General features: G+C 35.1%; 1 protein-coding gene across 1 annotated transcript in view; it reads right to left on the bottom strand.

The window, feature by feature from the left end:
• LOC128209977 (BPTI/Kunitz domain-containing protein 4-like) overlaps nucleotides 1–23,743 on the bottom strand; it is a 37,625-nt gene extending 13,882 nt beyond the window's left edge. Inside the window, exons 1-2 of the mRNA XM_052914260.1 lie at nucleotides 23,355–23,743; nucleotides 11,792–11,947 (exon numbers count right to left, since the gene is read on the bottom strand). Coding sequence (XP_052770220.1) covers nucleotides 11,792–11,947; nucleotides 23,355–23,405 — 207 coding nt within the window. The 5' untranslated portion in view covers nucleotides 23,406–23,743. The remainder of the gene's footprint in view (nucleotides 1–11,791; nucleotides 11,948–23,354) is intronic.
• Nucleotides 23,744–27,330: the final 3,587 nt, after the last annotated feature.

Raw genomic sequence — 27,330 nt, 5'->3', positions numbered from 1 at the left:
CGGAAGGAAACAGGAAATTATCTACTTGCGCATCGTTGAGTGAAAATTGCAAAATTCCAACGCAGAGTTATTAATAATAAACTCATTCGGTAAAAGTTTATTTTTAACCAGCTTGTTATTTCGAGTATATCCGAAATTTAAAGAAGATTTGAATGTCTTTTGAAAACGTAATAACTATCAATGTCTGTTTTACATGTATTTTTTTAAGAATCTAAAATATGTTTTATTACAATATGCCATAGTGTGTACTTAAGTGATAAATTTTATGTAAATAATTTAGGGTCATTTGGAACTATTTCATTGTATGAGATTTTTATGAATGTTTAAACTGAAGTTTATGTTCTTTTCTGTTTTGTTCTGTTCTGTATTACTCGTTAATGATCAAGGCATATTTTGACATATTTCATGGTTTATAATGTTTTTGAATGTTAAACTGAAGTTTAAGGTCTGTTTCTATTATGGGGGGTCTATAATCATGTTTATTGGATAGCATCGATATTAAGAAACATACATATGACATTTAGATGACATAAATCGACGCGGGCACGATTTTGGCGACATCCAAGAGTAAGATTTACTCTAGAGTAGTTTTCTGGCATAAGAATAACGGCACTTGTACTGCCGGCAGTAGTGCTACATTGGCACAGCAAAGAAATCGTGGGTTTCAGTTCATTAGCTTTTGGAATATGATTTGTACTCTAGCTGTTGTCAGATTAAGTTTAACCTACTAAGGTGATTTGTACTTTTGACACAACGCCACGAATAACTGATTTCACCTTATTTCGGATGGTATATGTAGTTTTTCTTTGCTGATTTGTTGTTTTGATTCATATGTAGTGGTAAAATGTGTTATCTTGATAGTGCCAAGGCCTAAAAAAAATGTCTGCTTCGGGTAACCCGACCCTACCTATAAAAATGCGCCGACCCTAACTATTTTTTTCCGTTTCTGAGCAAAAAAATATTCGTTGGCGAATAGAGAGTTACGAAGGGCGGATAAATGATGATTTTAATCAGAATTATTGTTTATCTGATACAACAAAGTCAGGCAATGACAGTTATGTAGGAAAGACTGCCATGTGCAAGATAACACTCTGAACTTACGACAGATTTTGAAAAAATAGAAATTTTGGGAAGATTACCCTAAACAAACAATTATTTTTTTGGCCCAATATGACATGATAATATTATTGTTGCTGTTGTCGCGGTTGATGTTGCTTGTGTTGCTGATAATGTTCTTCTTTTTTTATCGATGTTACAACGATTGCGTAAAAAGTTATATTATTTTATGCTAAATCATTCTCATTAGCATAATGTTGCGCGAAAGTGTGATATTATGTTATGAGGGAAACCGGAGAACCCGGAGAATACCCACTTGTCAGCGCCTTGGTAACCACCAACCAAACTAACATGCGCCCCAGTCGGGAACCGAACCCGGCTTTGCGAGAAGCAAGTGTACTGACCAATTCGCTTTGTTAACCCGACAAACTATTTTATCTGACATTAAATTGTGATTCTAAAAGGTGTTTTTCGTTAGGAACATGCAGTGACCGTTGGAAAAAGCAGAACTTTTACTGACACACTTAACTTTACCGGCACACTAACCTGTACTAAGCTTAACCCCCAAAAAATATGTTAAACTTTACCTTACGTTTTTTCTTGCTGAAGGTTTGCTTACGGTCAACCGCTCAAACCTTTTAGAAAGTCTAAGAGGCTTTTTAAACCTTTCTAGCAATTATTTTAAGACAGACACATACATTTTGATTACCGTCGATAATAGTCATTTTCTATTTTACTTAAAGCTTGAGTGTTACATATTGTGGGTGACATTTCGAACTACAAGTATGAACCCAATTCATTTTAATTACCGTTGATAGGAGACATATACTATTTTACTTAAAAACTTGCGTATCACATGTCGTTGGCGACATTTCAAAGTACAAATCAGTGCCCAATTCAGTAGTCATTATTCGCGTTTATAGCCGTTTTGCCTCTAGAGAAATGGGCTCTCGCTATAGTAGGAGTATGTCTAACACTTCATTCTAAGACAAGCAGAAAAATAAAACACTATAAATGGAGATCTTGCAATGAGCTAATGAGAAAAGGTGTCCAATATTCTAATGGAACCGTTTCATTTTATGTTAAAAGCCTTAGGTTTTCTACAGAAGTGTTTTTACTTCGTCTTCAACACCATATCCTACACAATTTCAGTAATGACGTCATTTAGGCAATATTGGAGCATGAAATTTAAGCAGCTTTTAAAGCCTAACAACAGTACGTCATTTAAAATATTTCCGTCGGAGGATCCATTAGTGGAAAACAAAGACATATTTTTTATGACACCTCCACCCACCGATTCAACACCAACAAATGCATTGGAAACTTAATGCAGACACGGCTACACTTGCTCAGAAAAAGACTGGCGTTAGTCCACATACAAATAAAGTTACGTCTGACCGAGAATATAAGTATCTTCCATGGCCGAGGGTGTAAGATAGGTTCATTCCGACCCGAGCTTAGGGTGTTTTGCGGAAACGAGGTTTACCGAGTTTCCGCAAAACACCCTGTGCGAGTGTCAGGGTGAACCTATCTTACACGAGTGGCTATGGTAGATGCTTTTTCTCCAACCTCAGTTAAACAAAAGTAAGTAAAAATGTTTTTTTGCTGGAACTCTTTTTGCTTAGTGAAAATAATTGTGTATGGATATGCGATAGCACGTGGTTGTCATGGATATGCGCGCAGTGATCCAGTTAATGTTAATAGTCAAATCGGTCTTTTTAAATAGTTCTAAGGAGAATGAAGCATTATTTCTTGAATGGTGCGTGAAAACTGTTTTATGGTGACATTTGAAGCGAGAAATAATTAATTAGCGTTCTAAATATTACCATAAGACAAGATTTCCTTGATGTTACTGACGACAGTCTTCAACAAGGGAGGTAATTACAATATGGTGACCAATAAAAAGGAGTTCCATACGGGCATTTTATCTTCGCCCGTAGGCAAGATAAGAATATCTAGCATGGTTAAATTATTGGATCTACTTATCTGAGGTGGGAGAAAGATCTTTCCCTAAGACTTATGAGTTATGTTTCCTTTATTATTTGCATGTTCTTATTGGCTACTGAGCCTTGTCGCAGCCTATAGCCTTACATATATTGAGTCCGGTTATAAGTCTCAGCCTTGCGGAGATAAAGTCTTGTGATAATTCTCAGCCATACAGAGATAACGTCCGGTTATAATTCTCAGCCATGCAGAGATAAAGTCCGGTTATAATTCTCAGCCATGCAGAGATAAAGTCCGGTTAAAATTCTCAGCCATGCAGAGATAAAGTCCGGTTATAATTCTCAGCCATATAGAGATAAAGTCCTGTTATAATTCTCAGCCATACAGAGATAAAGTCCGGTTATAATTCTCAGCCATACAGAGATAAAGTCCTGTTATAATTCTCAGCCATACAGAGATAAAGTCCTGTGATAATTCTCAGCCATACAGAGATAAAGTCCGGTTATAATTCTCAGCCATATAGAGATAAAGTCCTGTGATATTTTTCAGCCATACAGAGATAAAGTCCGGTTATAAGTCTCAGCCATACAGAGATAAAGTCCTGTTATAATTCTCAGCCATACAGAGATAAAGTCCTGTGATAATTCTCAGCCATACAGAGATAAAGTCCTGTTATAATTTTCAGCCATACAGAGATAAAGTCCGGTTATAAGTCTCAGCCATACAGAGATAAAGTCCTGTGATAATTCTCAGCCATACAGAGATAAAGTCCTGTGATAATTCTCAGCCATACAGAGATAAAGTCCTGTGATAATTCTCAGCTATATAGAGATAAAGTCCTGTGATAATTTTCAGTCATACAGAGATAAAGTCCGGTTATAATTTTCAGCCATACAGAGATAAAGTCCGGTTATAAGTCTCAGCCATGCAGAGATAAAGTCCGGTTATAAGTCTCAGCCATGCAGAGATAAAGTCCTGTGATAATTCTCAGCCATACAGAGATAAAGTCCGGTTATAAGTCTCAGCCATACAGAGATAAAGTCCTGTGATAATTCTCAGCCATACAGAGATAAAGTCCGGTTATAATTCTCAGCCATACAGAATAAAGTCCTGTGATAATTTTCAGCCATACAGAGATAAAGTCCGGTTATAAGTCTCAGCCATACAGAGATAAAGTCCTGTGATAATTCTCAGCCATACAGAGATAAAGTCCGGTTATAATTCTCAGCCATATAGAGATAAAGTCCTGTGATAATTTTCAGCCATACAGAGATAAAGTCCGGTTATAAGTCTCAGCCATACAGAGATAAAGTCCTGTGATAATTTTCAGCCATACAGAGATAAAGTCCTGTGATAATTTTCAGCCATACAGAGAGAAAGTCCGGTTATAAGTCTCAGCCATACAGAGATAAAGTCCTGTGATAATTCTCAGCTATACAGAGATGGAGTCCGCTTGTATTGACTGAGTCCGGTTGCCGTTCATTGTCCAATGTTAAACCTTGCACATTGTGCCTCAAGTAAAGGGGTATTTGTTCGATTATTGGCTACAGGCCTTGGCCCTGTAGTGTCCTATCACTTATATCTGTAAAGTCATCTGAATCGACTTAAAGTGACACTTCAAAATCAGAACAAACACATGTATAACAAACATACATTTTGAGAGATACACCTTTAATTACTAACTAAAAATGCATTTATTGAAAATATTAATTACTGATAACAAGATTGATTTAATAGCTAAAAACGCAAACCTATTAAATGATTGATGAGTACTAAACGATTTACTGTAGTCTCATAAGGTAGAAATAACGAATATTTTTGCACTTTTCTTTCAAATTTAACTCCTTTTCCTTCATAAGGACCACTGTTTTCGTCATTTATTCATCCTTTTTAGTATATCAAAACAATCGTATTAATTTTAGTGAATCTTATTTGGGAGTTAGAATGCATCTTTAAGCTTCAAACAAATTGAACAAACGGCTGATCAACTTAATATACATTGTGCATCTACTCACTTTTGTTACCATAATACTTTCTATTTCATGAAGTTAATGTTACAGGCAGGTAGACATATGCTTCACTCTGATTTCGAAATGTTTGTTTTCTTTTCCCCAAATGTGTTCATCTAATCCCCTCTCTGCAAAACATTAGGATGTTTATGTTGGCTACAGGGATCACAAGGTATGATAAACCATCCTGATTTAAGTACAAGTTTACACTTTAACTCAAAAACTTCAGTTGTTAATTGATATCCTTCATGAATTGGTTTGCCTTGGGGTTTTAGATTCTATGAATGAATCAATTGGTGGATGAGATTACCAATAACAAGTCAACGCAAGTTTATCGTCAGTCCAGAAAGAACAAGGCAACCCCCGGGAGATAGATTGTTTGCAAATCACATCCGTGAAACGTAACCACACTGATAGCGACGGATAATCCGAACAAAACAATGAAGTATTTAATTATCTTTATTCAACTTTACTCACATTTGCCAGACCCTTAACCCATTTTGCATTGAGATTCCCACCAATTATTATAGTTGGTTGGTAGTCACGAAGGCAGACAAGTGAGTTTTCCCCTACAACACAAGACCACACTCTTGCGCAACATCGTGCCAATGAGAGTGACTTAGTGTAAATGTAAGTGTAAGTAACTTCCATCACAATTGTTGTAAAATAAATCAAGTTTAAACAAATTAATATATGTGTTTGCTTTGGCAATACAAGGCTGAAATTGTATTTTTCCCCTGTTGATGCATATATAAGAACTGTTTGTATTGCGTCGGAGTATAGGCTTTAAAGAGCCTTGAACCTGACCCAAGTACTATCCAATTTATTTCTGTTTACTACGATTGCCCACTCTTGGGTTGAAAACACGGCTAGCCATGTTTCCGTTTTCGGCGGAATTAGTGACCCGCGCACAAATTATCAGTTTTTATAGATATTAGGCTGTATTTATTTTTAATTATTTTTATAAACTTACGTAGGTGTATTTCTCCCACGTTTATACGTTCCACTCTATTTAGTTTGGTTATTAACGATTCAAAAATAAAAACCTAAAGTTTTATATCGTTAAATTATTCAGCAAATATGTAATTGGGTAGCGGAAAAAAGTGGTAGTTTGCCAAGGATATTATAGCAAAAACTTTTGATAACTTCTTTTGCCTAACTTTGGTCTAAAATGTTTCATTCTGATGTAATTTATGCATTCATTTTACAACTCTTTAATGACATAAAAAGTCGATTTAGGCAGGTTAAGGGGATCCGCTAGTGTAAACTCATATTTCAGGTCGATGAAACTGTGTCAATTTTGAATAAAGTTTTCCTTAATCCAGTATTAAGAGAATTTCATAGCTGTACAAAACTGGAAAAAGCATTAAGAAACATTGAAGCGGGGGTGTCGGCTGGCTTACTCATCATTTATGTAATAGAAATTTAGTTTCTTGCAAAATTGTGCCAATCGATTTCAAAGTTTTCCTTAACCCAGACCGTATCAAGAAAATTTCATAGCTGTACAAAACAGGGGAAAAGCATTAAGAAACATTAAAGCGGGGGTGTCGGCTGACTTACTCATCATTTATGTAATAGAAATTAATTGATTATTAAAATTGGCCATTTGATTTCAAAGTTCTCCTTAATCCAGTTCGTATTAAGAAAATTTCATAGCTGTACAAAACAGGAAAAAGCATTAAGAAACATTGAAGCGGGGGTGTCGGCTGATTTACTCATCATTTATGTAATAGAAATTGATTGATTATCAAAATTATGCCAATTGATTTCAAAGTTTTCCTTAATCCAGTTCGTATCAAGATAATTTCATAGATGTAAAAAACTGGGTAAAGCATTAAGAGACATTGAAGCGGGGGTGTCGGCTGTCTTACTCATCATTTATGTAATAGAAATTGAGTGACTAGCAAATCTGTAACAATTGATTTCCACCCATTCATAAGACCCTGTCAGTTCACGCCTTTTCTCGTTATTTCCATTCAATTTCGCGCCGATTGCTTGTGAGAAGACCCATTGGTAATTACCAGACCTTTTTTATTTCAACAGGACAAGTATCATACAATGAAATGCCAACGGAGAGGTGTTAATTCCAGGTGCAAGCCATTGTTTCAATCCTTCTCTCGTTATTTCTATTTATTTTCGCGCCGATTGCTTATGATAAAACGCATCGGGTGTTTGCCAGAACTAAATTTATTTCAACAGAACAAGTATTATTGAATGAAATGCCATTGTGATGATGTTAATTCCAGATGCATGGGATTGTTTAAATTAATCCTGAACACGTTAAACAAATAGCTAAAATGGGCGATATTATTCTATCAACCAGCTGGAAGATTTCTTTCGTTTTTGTCGTGGGTTGAACAAACTACAATGCGGTTTGCGAGAGTGTTTTTTTTTTAATTTATGAAGATGCAACTTTTCAAACATTGTGGCTTACTCCTACAACAGCGATCAATCAAACATGCCATTAGATCATTCAGCATCACATACCTTTACATGAAAAGCATGTTGGAGTATAAATATATTCCATGTTAAGGTCATCCCAACCCGAGCGAATGTTGTTTTTTTTCCGGAAGCGAGGATTACTAGACATCTTTTAGGGCCGCTCGTGTAAGATACGTTCATCCAAACCTATGCATAGTTTTTTTTATTAAACGAGGATTACCGGGCAAGATAAGGATTTACAGCATAGCCAATTTTTTGGGTCTACTAATCTGGGGTGGGAAAAAGGTTCATCCCAACCTTAGCGCAGGGTGTTCTGTTGAAACTCGGTAAACCAGGTTTCCACAAAAAAGCTTACGCTCGGGTTGGGATGAACCAATCTTACACCATTGGCCATGGAAGATATCTATAATCTGGGGTGGGAGAAAAACGTTTATATTTCCTCGCAAGTTGATTAACCGTGTTAATTGCTTCGGTAGCATCGCTCACTCAATCTAACATAACGATATAAATAAGTACCAGCAATTCAAACATGTTGGCATTACACGGCGCTGACGGGTTTTTGGCATCAACTTAAGTGGCGTTCTTTTCCGGAAAGTGTGTCTGGCACAAAAATAGCAGCACTTGTATTGACGGTAATGGTGTCACATTGGAATAGACAACGCCGTTGGTACGTTCCAGGCAATTAGAATCATGGACGGAATGTAAACTATATATTGTATTCCATATGTATTGTATATAGGTTGCTTTACAACATCGGGAAATCGTATTAATTTTGTGCTTAGAAGTAATGACCCTGACAGACTGATCCACTCAACGTTAGGATTCTGATCGCATTGTAATCATTCCCCCAAAATGTGGAATGTGGTTTCTCGTACTTATCGCATGATTCTCTGTTCTTAATATTATTACAAAGATTCAGTCCGGTTGTCATTGTTGGGATAAGAGTGAGGTTTGTGCACTTAAACTGGTTTAAACCCTCAGTAAATTTACATTTTACTGACCGTTCCAAGGCGGTACCTTGACAATCCTTGATAAACACACCTAGTTTATATATATATATATATATATATATATAGTATCTATACAATGTGCTGTTTGTGGAGTTTTGTGCTGTTTTTCAACGTTTCTTGTTTGTGATTTTTTGTGTTTAAGCTCTATGCCTTTGGCGTTTACCCAGTGCGATTAAACCGGATTTATGTTTAAACATTTTGCTACTGAGCTTGTTTCTGTAGTTTTTCGCATAATTTTTGTTTGTAAGGCCTTGCACATTGTGTCTCTATATAGGGTTCTCGTTAGAGTATTGGCTTCTAGGCTTGTTTGTCCCTGTAATTTGCAGTGTATTATTAATATTCATAACAGTATTGTGAGAGCTGTGTGGGGGTCCAAACTTATATTTAATGTTGGTAAAACTTTTCTCTTCACTTGTTCCGTCACCTTAATTATTTAGATTCTACCTGATCAGTTCCATCTATTATTTAAAGCTGCACTCTCACAGATATACCGTTTTTACAACTTTTTTTTATTTTTTGTCTTGGAAAGAGCAAATTATTACGTAAATATCTGCAAATTAATGATAAAATATTGCTGACAAAAGATCTGATCACAGATTTTCAGATTTCCGTTCGAAAAATAATGTTTTATGGCTTTACCCGATACTAACGGTTTAAGAAAAATGCATCAAACATGAATTTTTGAACTAAAATATAAAATTATGCGATCTTATTTTTTGTCAGCAGTCTTATATGCATGGTTTCATGGTTTCCATGCATTTTCGCATAAATTGGCTCGTTCCAAGACAAAAATTAAAAAAAGTTGTGAAAACGTTCAATCTGTGAGAGTTCAGCTTTAAAATATTCTTTTCTTTTACGCCCTCGATATTCTCGTGAATGATACTCGCTTTTAAGTATAATGCAGTTTCACATTTGACATTTACTGTTGATTCAAAAGAAACATTTTCCGACAGGACCATGTGGAGCAGAGTTTTTACTGAAACACTAACCTTTAAAATGACAGCGTCTATTTCTTTGCTGCGGGTTTGCTTCCGGCCAATCGCTCAAACATTTAAGAAAGTCTTAAGATGTCTTTGTGTACGTTTCTCGTATATTTACGAGAGCAACTCTTCAATAAACAACGCAGTTTTCAATGTTTTTTGTCAATAGATATATGGTATCAAATAAGTGTGCAATACTTTGTGTTGGGTATATATATCGATTTTAGATGTTATATAAGTAATGTATAAATTTATGTTGTGTGTGCTATAGTCTCTTATTACTCATACACTGAGTAGCAATGCATGCTTTAAGGTATATTTATTATGTGACGTATATATATTGTATGCATGAGACTTTAATTAACTATCAAATATGTAAAATATTTCTCCAGTGCTGGTGTAAAGCATCTTAAGTCATTTCCAAACTTAATTCACTTTCCTAATTTAAGTCTCATCTCATTTATCATAATAAATAAAAAGATAAAAACTTCTGAAATACGTTCTTTGCATTGACCGTTTTGAAAAACAACAACATACTTTAACGTTAAAAACATTAATGCATTTCTTTTAACTGTACCATATTTTTTATTAAGGAATCGACTTAAGTTAGAAAATGACATGAGATGCCCCTTGCACAAATGTATCGATAAAATGTGTCGATACGTTTTAAATACCTTATCAGCAGAGATAACACTAAGATCTCCATGTTCGTATTGTTGTAGTTTTATCATCTATAATTTGCATTATATTTCATTCCTCAGAGTTTTTTAGAGGCTGACTTAAATGGGATTTGAATTATTGATAATCACAAAAACCCATTTTTCATCATTCAAAATCGAGCTTATGTAAGTAATTATGTAAGTTGAAATAAGCTACTTAAGCCTTTTAACCTTAAAAAGTTTCGAGAAATCGGAGCTTTTAATAACATTAAGAAAATGACAGCTGTCGCGAATTATAGGTGACGTGAAATATAAAGTCGTGAATATTACAAGGTCGGTTACATGTTACCAATACATTACATTCGATTTGAGTGATCTTTCGTATACATGTTTGTTGAATTATCGCTTAATAACTGACAATCTGTTATTATAGATTAAAAATTTAGTTAAACAAGGGAGAAATAAAATCGGGACCGAATTATAATTTCGAAATAGCGATAATTTCGGATAAACGGTGTTCGGAATAGCGGTGTACCACAATTGTGTTTCTGTGTTATGTTCTAGTATGTAAATGATTGCACTTTAATATAGAGAACACATACAGTCCAATTAGCGTCTGTATGATCCTTATATATAGGTGGTGTCATTTCGAACCAGTTCAGTGGTCATTAATTTTGTTTGTTGTCAAAGTACTAGTTCGATTCTGATGATGATATGAGATTTTACTAACGACAGAAGTCATATAAAACTCTATAAATGGAGCGTACAAAGGAAAGCCTTATTTAAGGTAATCAGCTAACAAGGATGGATGGATGTTGTGGGTGGGTGATTACTTCCGTTCTTTAATCATCTAATGGAACTGTATCCATAAAAGTTAGAAGTCAAAAGCTATGTTTAGAAATTCCAACACAATGGCTTAATTGTCAATTGCGACAATTAATAAAACATATGTTATTGACGAAGGCATTTGAGCAATGTCTTTTTGATAATACCTAACACGAGATAATCTATACTTAGCTGCTTTTAAAGTGTTAAAAGTTAAAAAGAAACCCATTTGTGTCATTTACAGTATTTCTGTTTTAAGGTTCATTAGTCTAAACTAACATTGACCTAAAATGATATTCTTTCACCAACCACCCACTACTCCTATGGTGATTCCTAATACTATATGATATGAAAAGGTTCGTTAGGAGAGCTTCAGAGACAAGATAATTGACAAACGACACCTCACGGCTGGTCATGTTTGATGAAATGAAGATTGTTAACCAATAAGTGATAGACTTATCTACGATAATGGTTTTCTTAGATACGACAATATGATTTACTGCCATACGACAATGGTTTTCTTAGATGCGACAAAATTGTTCACTCACATTCGACAATGGCATACTAAGATGCAACAATATTGTTCACTCATATACGACAATGGCATACTAAGATGCGACAGTATGGTTCACTTACATACGACAATGGCTTACTTAGATGCGACAATATGGATCGCTTACATACGACAACGACTTACTAACACTATAGAAAATGACTAACTGACATTCGATGATGAATTGTAATACTGTGACTTGATAACAACTTACTAACAGAACAATGACAACTATTAAAATACTCTAATTACAAACTAACAATAATAGTAGTATAAGAAAAAAAATAACATATGAGTTTAAGCAAACACTTACTGAGCATGGGTCGAAACATTCACACATGAGCTCCCCTTCTACATCCGACTTAAAGCCGAAAGGGCAGGGATTGTTACACTTCAACGTCTGTTTCCGGTTCAAATCTTCCGCTGTTTCCAAGATGGAATTACTGAACACGTGACTCGCTAAGGCACACTGAAAGAGATTGAGATATATTAAATTGTATGAGTATACACGCTATTACAGTCTTACAATCTGTTTTGTGACGTCACATTGGGTTCTCCTGTAAATCAAAAGGTGTCTTTTATCAAAGAAAAAAAATCGCTGAAAAACGACGCTATACGTTTTATTTTTCCAATGCTCACAGAGAAGCATCACGTGGGGAAACACGTGACTTCAAAGGGGTTTTCACTTTGGTCAACACGGGTCGCAACCGATGTAAACAAACAAGTAAGTGGCGTTAATTTCTTAATATTTTTTTTTTTAGAAAAGATCTGAGTAAAGTGAAATTATCTTATTAACATATTAACCTCATTTGGTATTCAATATTGGTCTTATAACAACGATATAACTAATCGGATTGCTTGTTATTTATAACTGACCAAAACAGTAAATGAAGTCAATGGTGTTTGACCATAAGATTAACTTAAGCTGCATATTAAATACCACCCCTGGCTTAGCGTTCTCTTATTTGACCTTTAATAATATTATGTAAAGAACATAGTTAAAATGACAACAATAATCATTTATCTCTGAATATAAAATTTTATAACGCTTAACTAAATAATGACAGTATAACTATTTTATGCTTGCATACCAAAATGTAAGTACCGTTTTATAATACTATAAGTATATCATAATGGTTAATGAAACGATATATCGCTATTTGGCAACTTTATTACATACCATAACAACTTATCGTGGTGTCTGTTAACTATGTCAATTGTACGATTAAGCGAGCTGCATCTATATTAAAGTAATCTGAGAGCCATTATTTACAAACATCTGAGTTCATTCATGGAAATCAAGGTAAATATTTAAACAATAAAATGTGGCATTTGACACATTTCAAAAATGAAAACTATTTCATGTAAATAGTAGTTCATTAGTTCAGAGATACCGGACTGCTGATAAAAGAGTTGAGTCTGGTTCACCTGACAAGTCAAATTAACACGTACTTACCTACAATATACAGATGGGCTCATGGCCACTAGCAAGTGTTTAAAATATTAACCAAACGTTCAGCATTCTAGGTAGAACCGTGATGAGTTTTTATTGTTATTAGTGGTCAAAATTTTATTTTGTCGAATAAAAATTCTATAAAATTCTCAAGCTTTGTAAAATATGTATTTCAGTAAATTAAAAGTCAGCCATAATTGATTGTAATCAGGTGAATCGGTAGATAAAATCAGTGGCTGGCCCACTAAGTTGGTTTACACAATATGATGTAGACCACTAAAACACTTAAAGATAAATTATTGAAGTGACACGTGGACATGTAGCTATGCAAACGTCAAAGTTGAAGTTCAAAAAGTATTTCGCAAAATTCCACTTGAAACAACGTGAACTTGAAGGTTTGCAGATATTCTCATAAATCGCTTTTCTTGTGTTTCCATACATGTCATTCTAAACGTGTACAATGCTCACATGACTGGGTGACGTAGTGCACAAAAAAGTAGCCCACACGTACACATACCTGGATGACGTAGTGAACAAAAAGTAGCTGACACGTACACATACCTGGATGACGTAGTGAACAAAAAGTAGCCCACACGTACACGCATACGTACAAGTAATGTTTTGCAACCACTCTTGTCTCAGGTATGTGACAAATTCTTAACATAAGCTATGTCTTTTAATAGACATATTTCAACAAGATGACATATTCTCAAACAAAACACTTAAGACAAAAAAGACGTAATCATAAGAGCCTGTCCCTAAAGTTTAGACAGCAACACCGTATTTAGTTTAACCACACTTTAGTTTTAATTAAAACTGCAATAATTTCATCTATTCTGGTTAATAAATCTAGCAATTTTGTTGATGGGGATTAAAACTGACAGCGTGTGTTAATGTGTCATGTGAAACTATTCTAACCATTTACAGTGCATGTAATAACTCAAGATGTTAATTTGCAGCATGGCAGAATTCTAGCTCGGTCGCTCGTAGCTGTCATTATTTCATTATGAAATAACATTGGCTTTTTGGTTGAATAAACGATTATATTTAAGTGAATACTATTAAATTGGTTGTCAAACACTACTTGTATATGGTTGGTCGTAAAACACTACTTGTATATGGTTGGTCGTAAAACACTACTTGTATATGGTTGGACGTAAAACACTAATTGTTTATGGTTGGTCGTAAAACACTACTTGTATATGGTGGGTTGAAAAACTGGCACTTTTTGTATATGGTTGGTTGCAAAACACTACTTGTATATGGTTGGTCGTAAAACACTACTTGTATATGGTTGGTCGTAAAACACTACTTGTATATGGTTGGACATAAAACACTAATTGTTTATGGTTGGTCGTAAAACACTACTTATATATGGCTGGTTCTCAAACACTACTTGTATATGGTTGGTCGTAAAATACTACTTGTATATGGCTGGTTGTAAAACACTAATTGTATACGGTTGGTCGTTAAACACTACTTGTATATGGTTGGTCGTAAAACACTAATTGTTTACAGTTGGTCGATAAACACTACTTGTATATGGTTGGTCGTAAAATACTACTTGTATATGGCTGGTTGTAAAACACTAATTGTATATGGTTGGTCGTAAAACACTACTTGTATATGGTTGGTCGTAAAACACTACTTGTATATGGTTGGTTGCATAGTATATCTAGCATGTGAGAGGTTGTAACAAACTTCGTGTACGTGTTGTAAACTACTTGTATGTGAAATTTTATAAAATAAAGTTGTATGTGAGAGGTTTTAAAACACTACTTGTATATGCTGGTTGCAAAGCACTTCTTGTATGTGAGAGGTTGCAAAACACTACTTGTATATGCTGGTTGCAAAGCACTTCTTGTATGTGAGAGGTTGCAAAACACCACTTGTATATGCTGGTTGCAAAGCACTTCTTGTATGTGAGAGGTTGCAAAACACCACTTGTATATGCTGGTTGCAAAGCACTTCTTGTATGTGAGAGGTTGCAAAACACTACTTGTATATGCTGGTTGCAAAGCACTTCTTGTATGTGAGAGGTTGCAAAACACTACTTGTATATGCTGGTTGCAAAGCACTTCTTGTATGTGAGAGGTTGCAAAACACTACTTGTATATGCTGGTTGCAAAGCACTTCTTGTATGTGAGAGGTTGCAAAACACTACTTGTATATGTTGGTTGCAAAGCACTTCTTGTATGTGAGAGGTTGCAAAACACTACTTGTATATGCTGGTTGCAAAGCACTTCTTGTATGTGAGAGGTTGCAAAACACCACTTGTATATGCCGGTTGCAAAGCACTTCTTGTATGTGAGAGGTTGCAAAACACTACTTGTATATGCTGGTTGCAAAGCACTTCTTGTATGTGAGAGGTTGCAAAACACCACTTGTATATGCTGGTTACAAAGCACTTCTTGTATGTGAGAGGTTGCAAAACACCACTTGTATATGCCGGTTGCAAAGCACTTCTTGTATGTGAGAGGTTTTAAAACACTACTTGTATATGCCGGTTGCAAAGCACTTCTTGTATGTGAGAGGTTTTAAAACACTACTTGTATATGCCGGTTGCAAAGCACTTCTTGTATGTGAGAGGTTGCAAAACACTACTTGTATTTGTTGTAAATTAAGTATTGAGGTCCTGAAAGTCGTAAAAAAACTTGACTGTCGGCTTCAATATGCCATTTTTGACTTTCAGGACCTAGCGGCGCCATTCCTCGCAACAAAAGAGGTGTCAAATGAAACCTTCAATTACCGTAAGGTCCATGCATATCAAGGTTTAAGAAAATAAAAAAAAAAATTTCTTTTAAAAATGCATATATTTTTTAATCGAAATTGATTCGACTTCCTCCTTTTTATTTGTATACACTACGAGTCAATTAAACATCGTGGTTTTTCTGATTTTTTTTCTTAGTTGAATCATGATCACCACAATAATGCTGTTTTTAGACAATATATTTTTTCCAAGACCACACTTGCTGTCGTGGTCTTCTCATGAATCACCGATTGTGTGTTTCGATAGGTTTTGATAGGCGCTAATCATCTCTGGTTTAGCAAATACTTAAGTTGTTTGTGTCTTGTTAATCGATACATCTTGCGTTAAGTGGACGAATGACGACGACAAAATATTTTATTTCTGGAACAAAACCGTGATATATTGTTCCTATTAACTTAAGTGTTAAGTGATATTTTTTGACTCAATTATGTCGCAAAATGTAGGCCTAATAAGGTATTTAACAATATCATTTTATGAACTCATGCCGGGGAAGTTTTGTTTACCCAACGTGTGGGTGTTCCTTCTTTAAAAAAATGATAGCTGTGTTTTTCTGTTTTATTGATCAAAACATATTTCCGTTGGCTCGAACTTGCTTGGCTCGAGCTCCTCGTTGGCTCGAACTAGATGTAAAGGACCGATTTCTTCATACTGAAGATAAGCATTCCCGCTTGGCTCGAATTTTCGAGGCTCGAGGTATTCTTGCCTGTCCCTTGGAGTTCGAGCCAACGGGGTTCGACTAAAGACTATCTCACTTAAATATGTATATAAATATATAGTTCAGAGGCCGTTTTCTTAAAGAATCTTAAATCATTTCCTAACTTAAATTGTTTTCTTAAATTTTTTATCGTTATATTGAAAGGAATGCATAAGTGGTTTAAAGGTCAACTATAATAATGTTTTCAAAAATGAAGTGTTATTAGCACAGCAGAATCAGTTATTTCAGTATTTATACTGCAGATCACAACTGTGTGCATGAAACTCTCAGAGCAATTAAGATTTGAAAGTCAACAAGAATACTGTGTACAACGTTGTTAGCTTATTAAAACAAAATTATGGGGAATTGGAAACATTGGCCGATTAATCGAATAAATAAGTTGAAAATATATCAATGAATGCGTTATACCCAATAACCTTTTTTTATGAGCCAAAATAAGCAAACCTGTTGAAATGTTTCCATAATTTATATTCATAATCCTGATGTATTGAAAACATAAATCACAGCCGGAATGCCCAAAATATTCCGATCTGGCGTTCGTTACATAACCACCTCAAGCTCACAGCTGTTTTTCAACTGAGATAGGTATTTGAAAGCCCCCAAAATACTTCACAAGGTACCTTAAAGAAATTTCACCCCGTGATGTTTATCATTGAAATTCCCAATTGATCGGAATTCAAAAGGCGATTATGGAAAGTACGCTATCGAAATGGAACTTATCAAGTACAAGTCGTGCAGCCCGTACACACGATTGGTATGCCAAATATTCGGTGGCACTCAGTTGTAAAAAAAGCCCAACAACATACAGTGATGATGATGATGATGATGATGATGATGATGATGATGATGATGATGATGATGATGGTGGTGGTGGTGGTGGTGGTGGTGGTTGTAGTGGTGACGATGACGACGACGACGACCATCATTATGATGAAAATGATGATATTTATGATGATGATGATGATGATGATGATGATGATGATGATGATGATGATATTGATGATGATGATGATGATGATGATGATGGTGGTGGTGGTGGTGGTGGTGGTGACGACGACGATGACGATGATGATGATGATGATGATGGTGGTGGTGGTGCTGTTGCTGCTGTTGCTGCTGCTGATGATGATGACGACGACGACAACGATGATGACAAGTGTACGTGTCACATACCTACAAGTGCCCGTCGTGTTTCTCAACCCTCTCGTTAAGTGGGATTAATACTTCAAATAATCTTATGGGATACGCCTAACGTTTTTTTCAATTATTCCAAATAATCTGATGCAATACGCCTAACTATATAGAATTATTCCAAATTATTTATGCAATACGCCTAGACCTATTGTAATTTTCAAATCATCTCGTGTATGGGCCCAATTATTATAAGATTAACTTACTTAATTTATATATAGTCAAGTGCTGAATATGTTAATCGACGTTGTTTTTTTTCTGCTTCAGTTTACTTAATCATTTTATGACAAACGCGATGGTGAAATATTTTCATTTGATTTGGAAATACGATGGGTGGCCAATAATAAACCAATTTGTTAAAATGATGCGAGCGAGTTGGCAAAATAATGATAACAAGCGAACATGACTCGGCAGTTTTGTCAAAAAGAATGTTTACGTTTTCTTTTAAGACTAAGTTTTATTGACATCTTCATACTGATGGTACGATTAGGTTTTACTATTCGTGCTTGATAAAATGACCTTGCGTAGGTCGCCCATTTTTGTGATTTAAAGTGACTCGGTCATCGATTTTATGTATGTTTTTTTTATTTGTTCGAGATGAGTTTTTCACTTTCTTTTATGAACAAACACCAAACAACTTGCAGAAACTCATTTGGACAGAATTTTGTTAATCCAAGCTTTAAAACTGAGGCGTATAGCTGCCTATACGCGAGTACGTGGCTAAATCCACTTGATTCTGACAAAATAAAATCAGCCATCGTTGCAGTATGCGTACTTGACTACATGATCCTAAAATTGTTTCCAGTACTAAATAAAGCACCTCAGAACACCCAGAATTCACCATGGGTTTCAAAATTTCCGACGGTGGGGGGGGGCATGTCCCTGGACCCCCTTAGCACAATTAAAATTCCACATGAATAGAGAGATATCTACGCCCCTAAAAGTCATTCAATTTTAAATAGCATTACTATAGCTTTTGGCAAAATAACGTTTTCTCGGTCATACTGTATAGAGAATTGTTAACAACAAAGCTCCAGTATATTTTTGATGATGTCTTATCATTGGCGTATCAGCAAGAATTTGTTTTAAATGTATTACTCTATAAAACATTGAGCGAGTCCCTTTAATAGAGAAGTCGTATCATTAAATATGATATATTGCTATACTTTAGTCACATCATATTAAATGTTCGATTACCTTATATGGTAACAGACACAAAAAAATGAAATAGCAAACAATTTTAGCATTCCGTAAATACAATATAATAAAACGAAACAGAACGACAATAAATTGTATTTCTAATAAATAATGTGAAAATAGTCGTTTGATTCAATGAGAAAACATCACCGAAAGATGAAAATATTGATATATTGTTAATGCATATTTAACAAGTGTAAAAGCTTTAGTAACGCTACAGAACAATGATTTATTGCACGCTTGGATTACAAAATAATGTTTAAAGTAACACTCTTATTCAAAATCAATACATACACATGTATAACAAACATAAACTTTGACTGATAAACCTTTAACTACTTACTAAGTAATGTATTTATGAATAATATTAACTACTGATAACAAGATTGTAACCATGAATTAAATAGCAGAAATCGCAAAATTATTAAATGATTGGTGAATGCTAAAAGATTTACTGTGGTCTACTATAGTCTCATAACGTAGAAAAACCTTTTATGCTCATATCTTTCAAATAAAACTCGGTATCCTTCATAAAAACCATTGTGTTTGACATTTATTCATACTTTTTGGAATATTAAAACAATATTATTAATTTTGATAATTCTTATTTGGGAGTAAGAGTGCGTCTTTAAATGAGTACCCTTAAGTTGCAGATTTTTTATTATTCATAATAGCAAGTTATATTTCTCAAGTTTAAAAATAAATCGTTGCCAGCATAAAATCTGTGAGCGAGCCTCTTTAATAATTTTCTTCTGTTATGAAACTACTACCTTTTAGAGTGATATTTGTTTACATTCGCATGTGAAAACATAATTATTTATACGAATGCAGGCTAACTATAATTACCCCGAAAGCTATCTGTAAGCCTTAACAGAACGTCACCTTTGTTAACGGCGCCGTGAACGTTGATTTATTGACGTTGACGCTTACGTTAACGGCCATGTCCACGCTTTAGCCGTACAACGTATCATCTGGTGTATACGTTTGTACCGCTTACGGTAACGCTAGGTACAAAAAACGTGAATGCAGTCACCAGATGCAGTTGCAATTTGATTTACGGTTAAAAATTGCACTCTTACGAAATGTGCTGTAAATATTGTCACTGATATTCCTGGCTACGAAAGAATGTGTTTTTGCCATATTCACCGGGTTTTGTCAAGTTTCGCTATCAACCCTCTTTCGTAGCAAGTTATCAGTTAAATTAAAGAGTGCAGTGTTCTGTTATGAGTTCGAAACATAGACTCAAAACGTGAGAGGAGTGTACCCCCCCCCCCCTCCGCCCAACCCTACACCGATTTGGTATGCAGTATGCAGGGAAATTTAGAGGAGTTATCGGGTCCTCAAATTGGTAGGGCGCGGTACGCAGAAATCTCAATATTTGGCATTATTTGGTAGTATAGTGAAATAGAATTTGGGTTCGGATAGAAAATTAATTGGTACTCGGTACGCAAATAGAAGGCATGGGGAAACGCCCTCGTCAGAGCGTATGGGAGCTCAAAATGATTGTGAACGCGGGATTTTACGGTCAACGTCTGCAGTCACTAAGACAATTAATGGCTACATTCCTTTGAGAAATGTAAATGTTTCATATGATTTAGTGCGCATACACACTTATAAATTAGAAATGTAACCTTGAATGAAAAAGTACGTATTTCAAGATAAACATGAAGTGACGTTTATGCCTTCGCTATTGTCCTGAAATGGTGTTATTCAACACATTTTGAATACGAGAGCGGTTGTGATTTCAAAAACAAGCCACTTTGATACATCTCAAGCGACCTTGCCACACGAAAAGCACGCTACTGGGGTATGCTGCAATGCCAGTGGTATTTTTAAATGTCAAAGAGGTCCGCACTCCACAAAAAACGTAAGCACGATGATACCATTTCAGCATTGATAACATACAATGCACTTCGGTAGGGGGTATGTTATGCTCACTTTTGCATTTAAAACTCGTCTGAATAACTGAAATATCTTGATAAAGCGATACAAGTTAACACACGGAAATAATAGGCATGTTGATTGCTTGTCAGCGATTGTTTGACAAGAGAAGACTAGATATCAGAGTTTTATCTGTCTCGCGTTTGTGACCTTATGTATCAAAGACTATTAAAGACGGTTCTTCTTCGATGCCAACCTAGGTCTCAAAATCTGTAGACTCATATTAAATTTTTGGATTACAAAAGATGTCCTCGCCTTAATAATGGGCTATTCAAAAAAGTGACATACCGAGGGGGTGAACGCAAAAAAATGGTGTAAGAGATATTAAATTAAGAAGCAGATATCATCTTTTGGCTATCGTCTATCGATACATTGTATTGATGGTTCCAGTTTGATTCAATTAGTCTTACGTATTGCTGTCAGCGTTACTTTAAGCAGAAAAGGGGGAATTCTATTTGCGTATATTCGTATGTATTTATGCACCAGTCAATTGTATCCACACACACCCAGGTCCGGGGTATACCGGGGATAGCCGGGGAAATGGGTGTTTTACCTTCCACATGGCCTCGCAGTGCCGGGTGAATGCGGTGGTTTTGTCTTCGCACCAAAAATAGCGGGGATTGGGCCTTACTTAGGGTCCATGGGGTGCGGGGGCATTTGGCAGGGATTTTACCAGCAGTTCTTCCCCGCAGGGCGGTGATTTGACCCGGGCTTGGCCGGCCCGAAAGACAAAGTCCCCGCTGTTCCCCGGGACCTGGGGGCCGTGGTTACAACGGACTGGTGCATTACTATTACTATATTAAAAGGCAGAATATAAAATAATATCGAATTTGCCTTTTTATTAAAGTTAACAATACACTACCATTTTATTGAAGTTAACAATATATTGCCAATTCATTTGAAATGTACAATGCTTACCAGTTCATTGAACTATTAATTATAATAATCGTTTCATGGAAGTAGGTAACTTATTACCATTTTATGAAAGTATACAATGTATTGCCATTTCATTGTATAGGAAAATTATTGCTGCTTAAACACATCTTAACCAGTGGTGGGGTGTCTGTTATAGCTATCTTTAAACCCATCAATATAGAAAGCGGAGAAGCAACGACTTTCTGGCCTGAGAGACAAAATCGAACCTTTTTCCAGTGGATAAAGACAAAATGGTAGCATCGTTCTGACGTTTTCTAATGATTTTTAAAGCGCTTTTTTATAATCTAATTTTGTTCATATCTCCAAGACAATACTGTTTAAGAAACAAAATAATTTATGTCTTATCGAGTATTTCAAACGTAAACGTCGACGCAATCAACGAGTTGTCTGATAGCCGTCGAATTTCAGAGACGCGATGTTATTTTTCGTAACTTAAAACGGGGAAGTGCTTTAAGGTATTTTACAGGCATGTCGTAAATTAAACTTGACAAATAGGTAGTTTCTTAAGTCCCTTAAGAGATTTCACTACCGAATTGTATACCAACTGTGTTAAAATGTTTTAGCTATTCAAAATATTTGCTGTACTGTACCAAAGTGTCAGAGTATGAGAGGGGTTATAATTTATCGGTTTAATGCAAATAAGATATCTCGCTAAGTGTGCCACAGTGCCGAATTAAAGTTGACAAAATATTTACAAAATATTTCGATTGAAAAGCAGCATTAAACGCAAATATTTCATACGTCACATTTGAGTCCTACTAAATACCACCTGTAGTATTTGTTAAGTTTAGAGTTTTATCCGCGTATCAGTTTCGCATTATTTGTACTTTGATAAAATGATAACGGATGTCAAACACAATAAGTGTTTAATGATAAATTGTTCTCTGATATTAAAGTGAATCGTTTTGTCATTATTTTACAGACGGGAAGTTGCGAAAAACAGTTGCGTTATTGTACGAGTACGTGCACGTGCCTTTTACTTGTTGTGCACTACGTCGTCAAGATGTGTGTTTTTAGCACACGTTTAGCACGTCACTTAAGTTTGCACAAGGAAAACACAGGCGATTATTAGCTAGCGGACACGTACAATGTTGAAATTGAATTTCGCAAACGACTTTTTTACTCTATTGTTACGTATACGTATATCTACACAGACACGTACACGTTATCGTCGTTATTCGCAAACTATATCTAACAATAGTATTTGTTTGTCCATTAACATGGGCTTGATATCACTTTCATTCTGAGAAGATATGAATGTAAATACCATTAAAACAATACTGATATAATCACAAGTAAATACAAAATTAATACATAATTATATCGTAAACATGTCCATAAATTGTTTAAATGGCTTATCAGACTGCTTTCGTTTACAAAGAGACCCTTTTTGTCATTTAGTTAATAATACTAATATCTTTAAGCTCGATTGTGAAAAAAGCTAAAAGAATCATGAATTGGTTCCATTTCCATGGTATAATTTTTTTTCGAATTTCGATAGGCCATGAAAAAGTTCCCTTGAGTGGGGATCGAGCCCACGACTTCTTCTAAAGATACAGGCATCAATACCAAATAAACCTCTCTCATCCTCATTATTTTTTATATTCGATTTTGGACAGCATACCAAATGCTAATTTTATAGAAAAATATGATAAAAAGAATAACGAACTTACCGCTAGAACAGTACATCCGCATAGAAAACTGTAGCAGTATTCAACATACATTTTGTGCTGTCTTTGAAATGTAAAACATCAATGTCTTACTTTTTATTCAGATAATATAAGTCCAGGTTTAAGTGCACAAAATTAGTTATTCCCACACTTAAAATAGTTGCTGGCCTTTTTCAACTGGTATTTAACTCTATGACCAGCGATTATAAAGTTTTGAATTATAATGTAAAAAATAATTATTGTGAATATATTTCCAGTTATAATATTTTTAGTAATATTATTTCAATATTTGACCGTCCGCACTAAGAAATATATCACTCGTCTGAAATATGTACAGAAGCAGAGTCAGAGACACTTTGTTTGCTGTATGCAGTATATTGAATAATGACGAAGATCTGTTCATAGCAGGTTAATATATACCTTTATCCCGTAATAGGGCTAACACGGTTCGTCAATCGCGTGGTATTCCAGCGATTGTAAATACCGCGTAACAATGTTTATGTTACAACGAACTTGAGTTAATTCAAGGTTTCTTCCAAATATGGCGTGAACATTTTACGTCACGGGGTTAAAAACAACCTTCTCAATGTTGATTGGTCGGTTTCTTGATAGGTGGAGCGATGGTAGCCAATCAGAATCATTTGACACGAAGATAATTTCGCACTGAGGTCAAGTATTCTACTACTTTACTACGATGTTATATTTAGCTTATTTGAGATCTGTTTTATGTTAGAAAAAGCCGAGTTATTTTGCTTTGTGCGTCTGAGATTATTATTTCAAGTCGGGAAAACAGATGTTACATCAGAGGTAAAGCTCGTTGCAAAACATCCTGCCTTAAGATCATTAGTGCTGATAAGCGAAAGGATGAGTCAAAAATATTTCTGAAGAGAAATGATTTGTGAGAAAAAAATGGTAAACGCAATTTCATTCAAGAATTTTAAAATTACATGAAAGTATGACTGATTTATAGGATTGAAATAGAAATAGTTGTTTTATGATATAGCTTACGTACTTGAAGTACATTAGGAATTTGTAATCTGAAAGTGAAAGATGACTCTTGTTTAATCGATAATGTATAATAGACCAACAATTTATGACAAATTGGAACAATTCTTATAATGAAGATATGGATTTCCAACAACCATGACTTAATATGGTATTGATGTATTCTAACCTACGTCATTTATTCAATAAATGAGACAATGTTGCCTTGGCTGGTAATGACAACTGCATAATTATATAATGTCCTTAAACGGAAATTTGTGATTGTTATGTGTACCGAGTTTACTAATGTTAAGTTGAGCCTTCTTACGATACATTCACGAACAATCACGGAATTAAACGATTTAGAAGTAGATATTTAGCTATTCATTTATATGAATACTAGCATAAAACTTTTCTCGGGGTAACTGTGGCCTTTTTAAATTCTAAGAAACCGGCGTGGCGTCTGCAATTCAGCTGGCTATTTGCACCTTAACGATTGTTATGTTAGCTAAACAGAGCCCAAAGTCCCATAACGACAACTCAATTATGCATAATACTTACATCGATGTGACATTCAGTGCCATCAAGCCCGTATAATTGGCACGCACGCATACCAAGGGAACTATGAATAACGCGTTAGATCCACATATGGAACGGGTCTTACTATTTTTGGAACCCTGTGTGGATTCGATTATCTTTTTCTTCAGATCTTACTCCTACACCTTATTATTGTGGATTAAATCATCGTTTTGTGAAAGAACTTGGGAAATGTCAATTGCATTTTACGCCGTCGCTGATGCGAATTCGAGACGACTGGATAGTGGGTTCTACTTTGTTTTCAAAATGGTTAAATGTTTTTAACATTTAAGAAAGCCGCTTAACGCTCAGAACTGGGTTTAACCCGTATTTGAATGTTTGTATGAGATGGAGAATTTAAAATGCGTCGATTACCATAAAAGGATTGCATGAATGAGTAAGCCTATTTCAGGTTCACAAATAAATAAAGAATTCCTTTTTCAAGTTCGGTTTTTTTGTAATTGGCTATTCCAATAACACGCTTAATACGATTTTCTTACCCATATATAGTTCATCCTTTCGATTATATTAATGAAAAACGTCATTTGGGCTAATTTTAAAAACCATACATGATGGAATTGGCGTTTTTTTAGCTCTTCACGTTTAAAAACGGTTCTGGTTTTAATTGGAAAATTTCACACACCGAAACCATAAAAAAAAAAAAAAAGACGGAAATGCTCTTTGAAGAAAATGATTCAAAATGTTTACTGAATGGTAAATTCCTGGCCTATTACGAGACGTACGTGAATGCATTAGAAATTCTGATACACAGCCGTTTGTCGGCCTATCTTCATTAGTCATTACAGACCATCTTTAATACGACTTTTATCTATATGAGAATTTTTATCAACTCTGAAAATCCATAGATTATCTCAGAGTTTTCCTCATATCTTTGTTCAGCAACTCATTACTGAGAGTACGGCTGCCAGGGGTACTTTATGTTTAATTCGTTACATCTGTTTTGATTTCAAAAGTCGCCTATGGCATCTGTACAGTTTGGAAGGCGGAAGACAGGTTTTTTCTTGCATTATTTTAAACGGACTCTTTCATAGATGTGCATTACGTGTCTTAAAGATTCTGAAATATTATAGATATGCTTGTATTTCAATGATGCAATTCTTGGCCAAAATTTCAATTTGCGGAATAAAGGTAAAACGATGCAATACTGAAATGAAATAAAAGCATATCTAGAAAAGTTCACACATGTATTAGCAGAAAAAACATAGGTTAGCAGAAAAAACATAGTCTTTTATAGACTAAGAAATGTTTTCGTATCTTTTCTGCCAAAAAAGTTTATTTAAAAGTTAACGTCACTTACTTCTTTGTTTACATTGGTTGTGACCCGTGGTGACCAATGTGAAAACCCCTTAAAGTCACGTGATTACTCACCCTGTATATGCATTGTGCAATATTTCAGTAGCTTAGCTTTACTTCTACTGTTAAATGCAAATGTATTTTTTGCAATACAGTCGAACCCCGTTGGCTCGAACTCCCAGGAACCGTCGAAAATACCTCGAGTCTTCGAAAATTCGAGCCAAGCGAGAATGCTTACCTTCAGTATATAGAAATCGGTCCTTTACATATAGTTCGAGGCATCAATGAATTCGAGCCAATCGATTTCGAGCCAACGGGGTTCGACTGTACTTGCACTCAGGCCAGAAACACATTTTTCTCAAAAGTTGAGAATATGTGAGAGAGTTTCTTTAATGGTTGCTTACGTGAATACCTAGACCTACTTTACGTGCACATAACAAACAGCTTCGTATTGGCTTTCATAATTATTAGATAAGACCCAATCACTGTAACCTTGAATTTTCTAAATGTACTCTTCAGTCACAGATATCTAATGTTTCGTGATAAATAAGAATATTTAAAACGGCGAGGATCACGCTTATCAAATTACTTATGTTTAAACAAGGAAGAAAGTGCTTTAAACACAAGTACAGCAATAAAAAGATTCAGTGAAAGATTTATATCTTCACGCGCAAAGGAAAACAATCAGAAGGCTAAAGTAGGTACCGCCTAGGCCACAGGAATTTCAAACTTGTGAAGCATTTTCATGATGGTACATATCATGACATTTTTAACACAATCCAGACCATCAGAGACGGAAATGAAGTACTCGGGATAGGTAGCGTACGTCTTTGATGATTTTTGTATGGTTAAGGTAAATATTACAGCTTGTTAACATAATTATCTGGGCTGGTATTCAATGTTGATCTTAATTGGATCTAAGAAAGATGTAGCTAATCGGATTACTTGTTATTAATAACTGACCATTGAGTGAATGAAGTCAATAGTGTATGACCATAAGATTAATAACTTCAGGTTGTTAACGTGCATATCTGTGCTGGTATTCAATGTTGGTCTTAATTGGATCTTAGAACGGTGTAGCTAATCGGATTACTCGTTATTAATA

This window comes from Mya arenaria, chromosome 11 (assembly GCF_026914265.1).
Source record: "Mya arenaria isolate MELC-2E11 chromosome 11, ASM2691426v1".
NCBI classification, from domain to species: domain Eukaryota; kingdom Metazoa; phylum Mollusca; class Bivalvia; order Myida; family Myidae; genus Mya; species Mya arenaria.
This window is presented reverse-complemented; position numbering and strand designations above follow the sequence as displayed.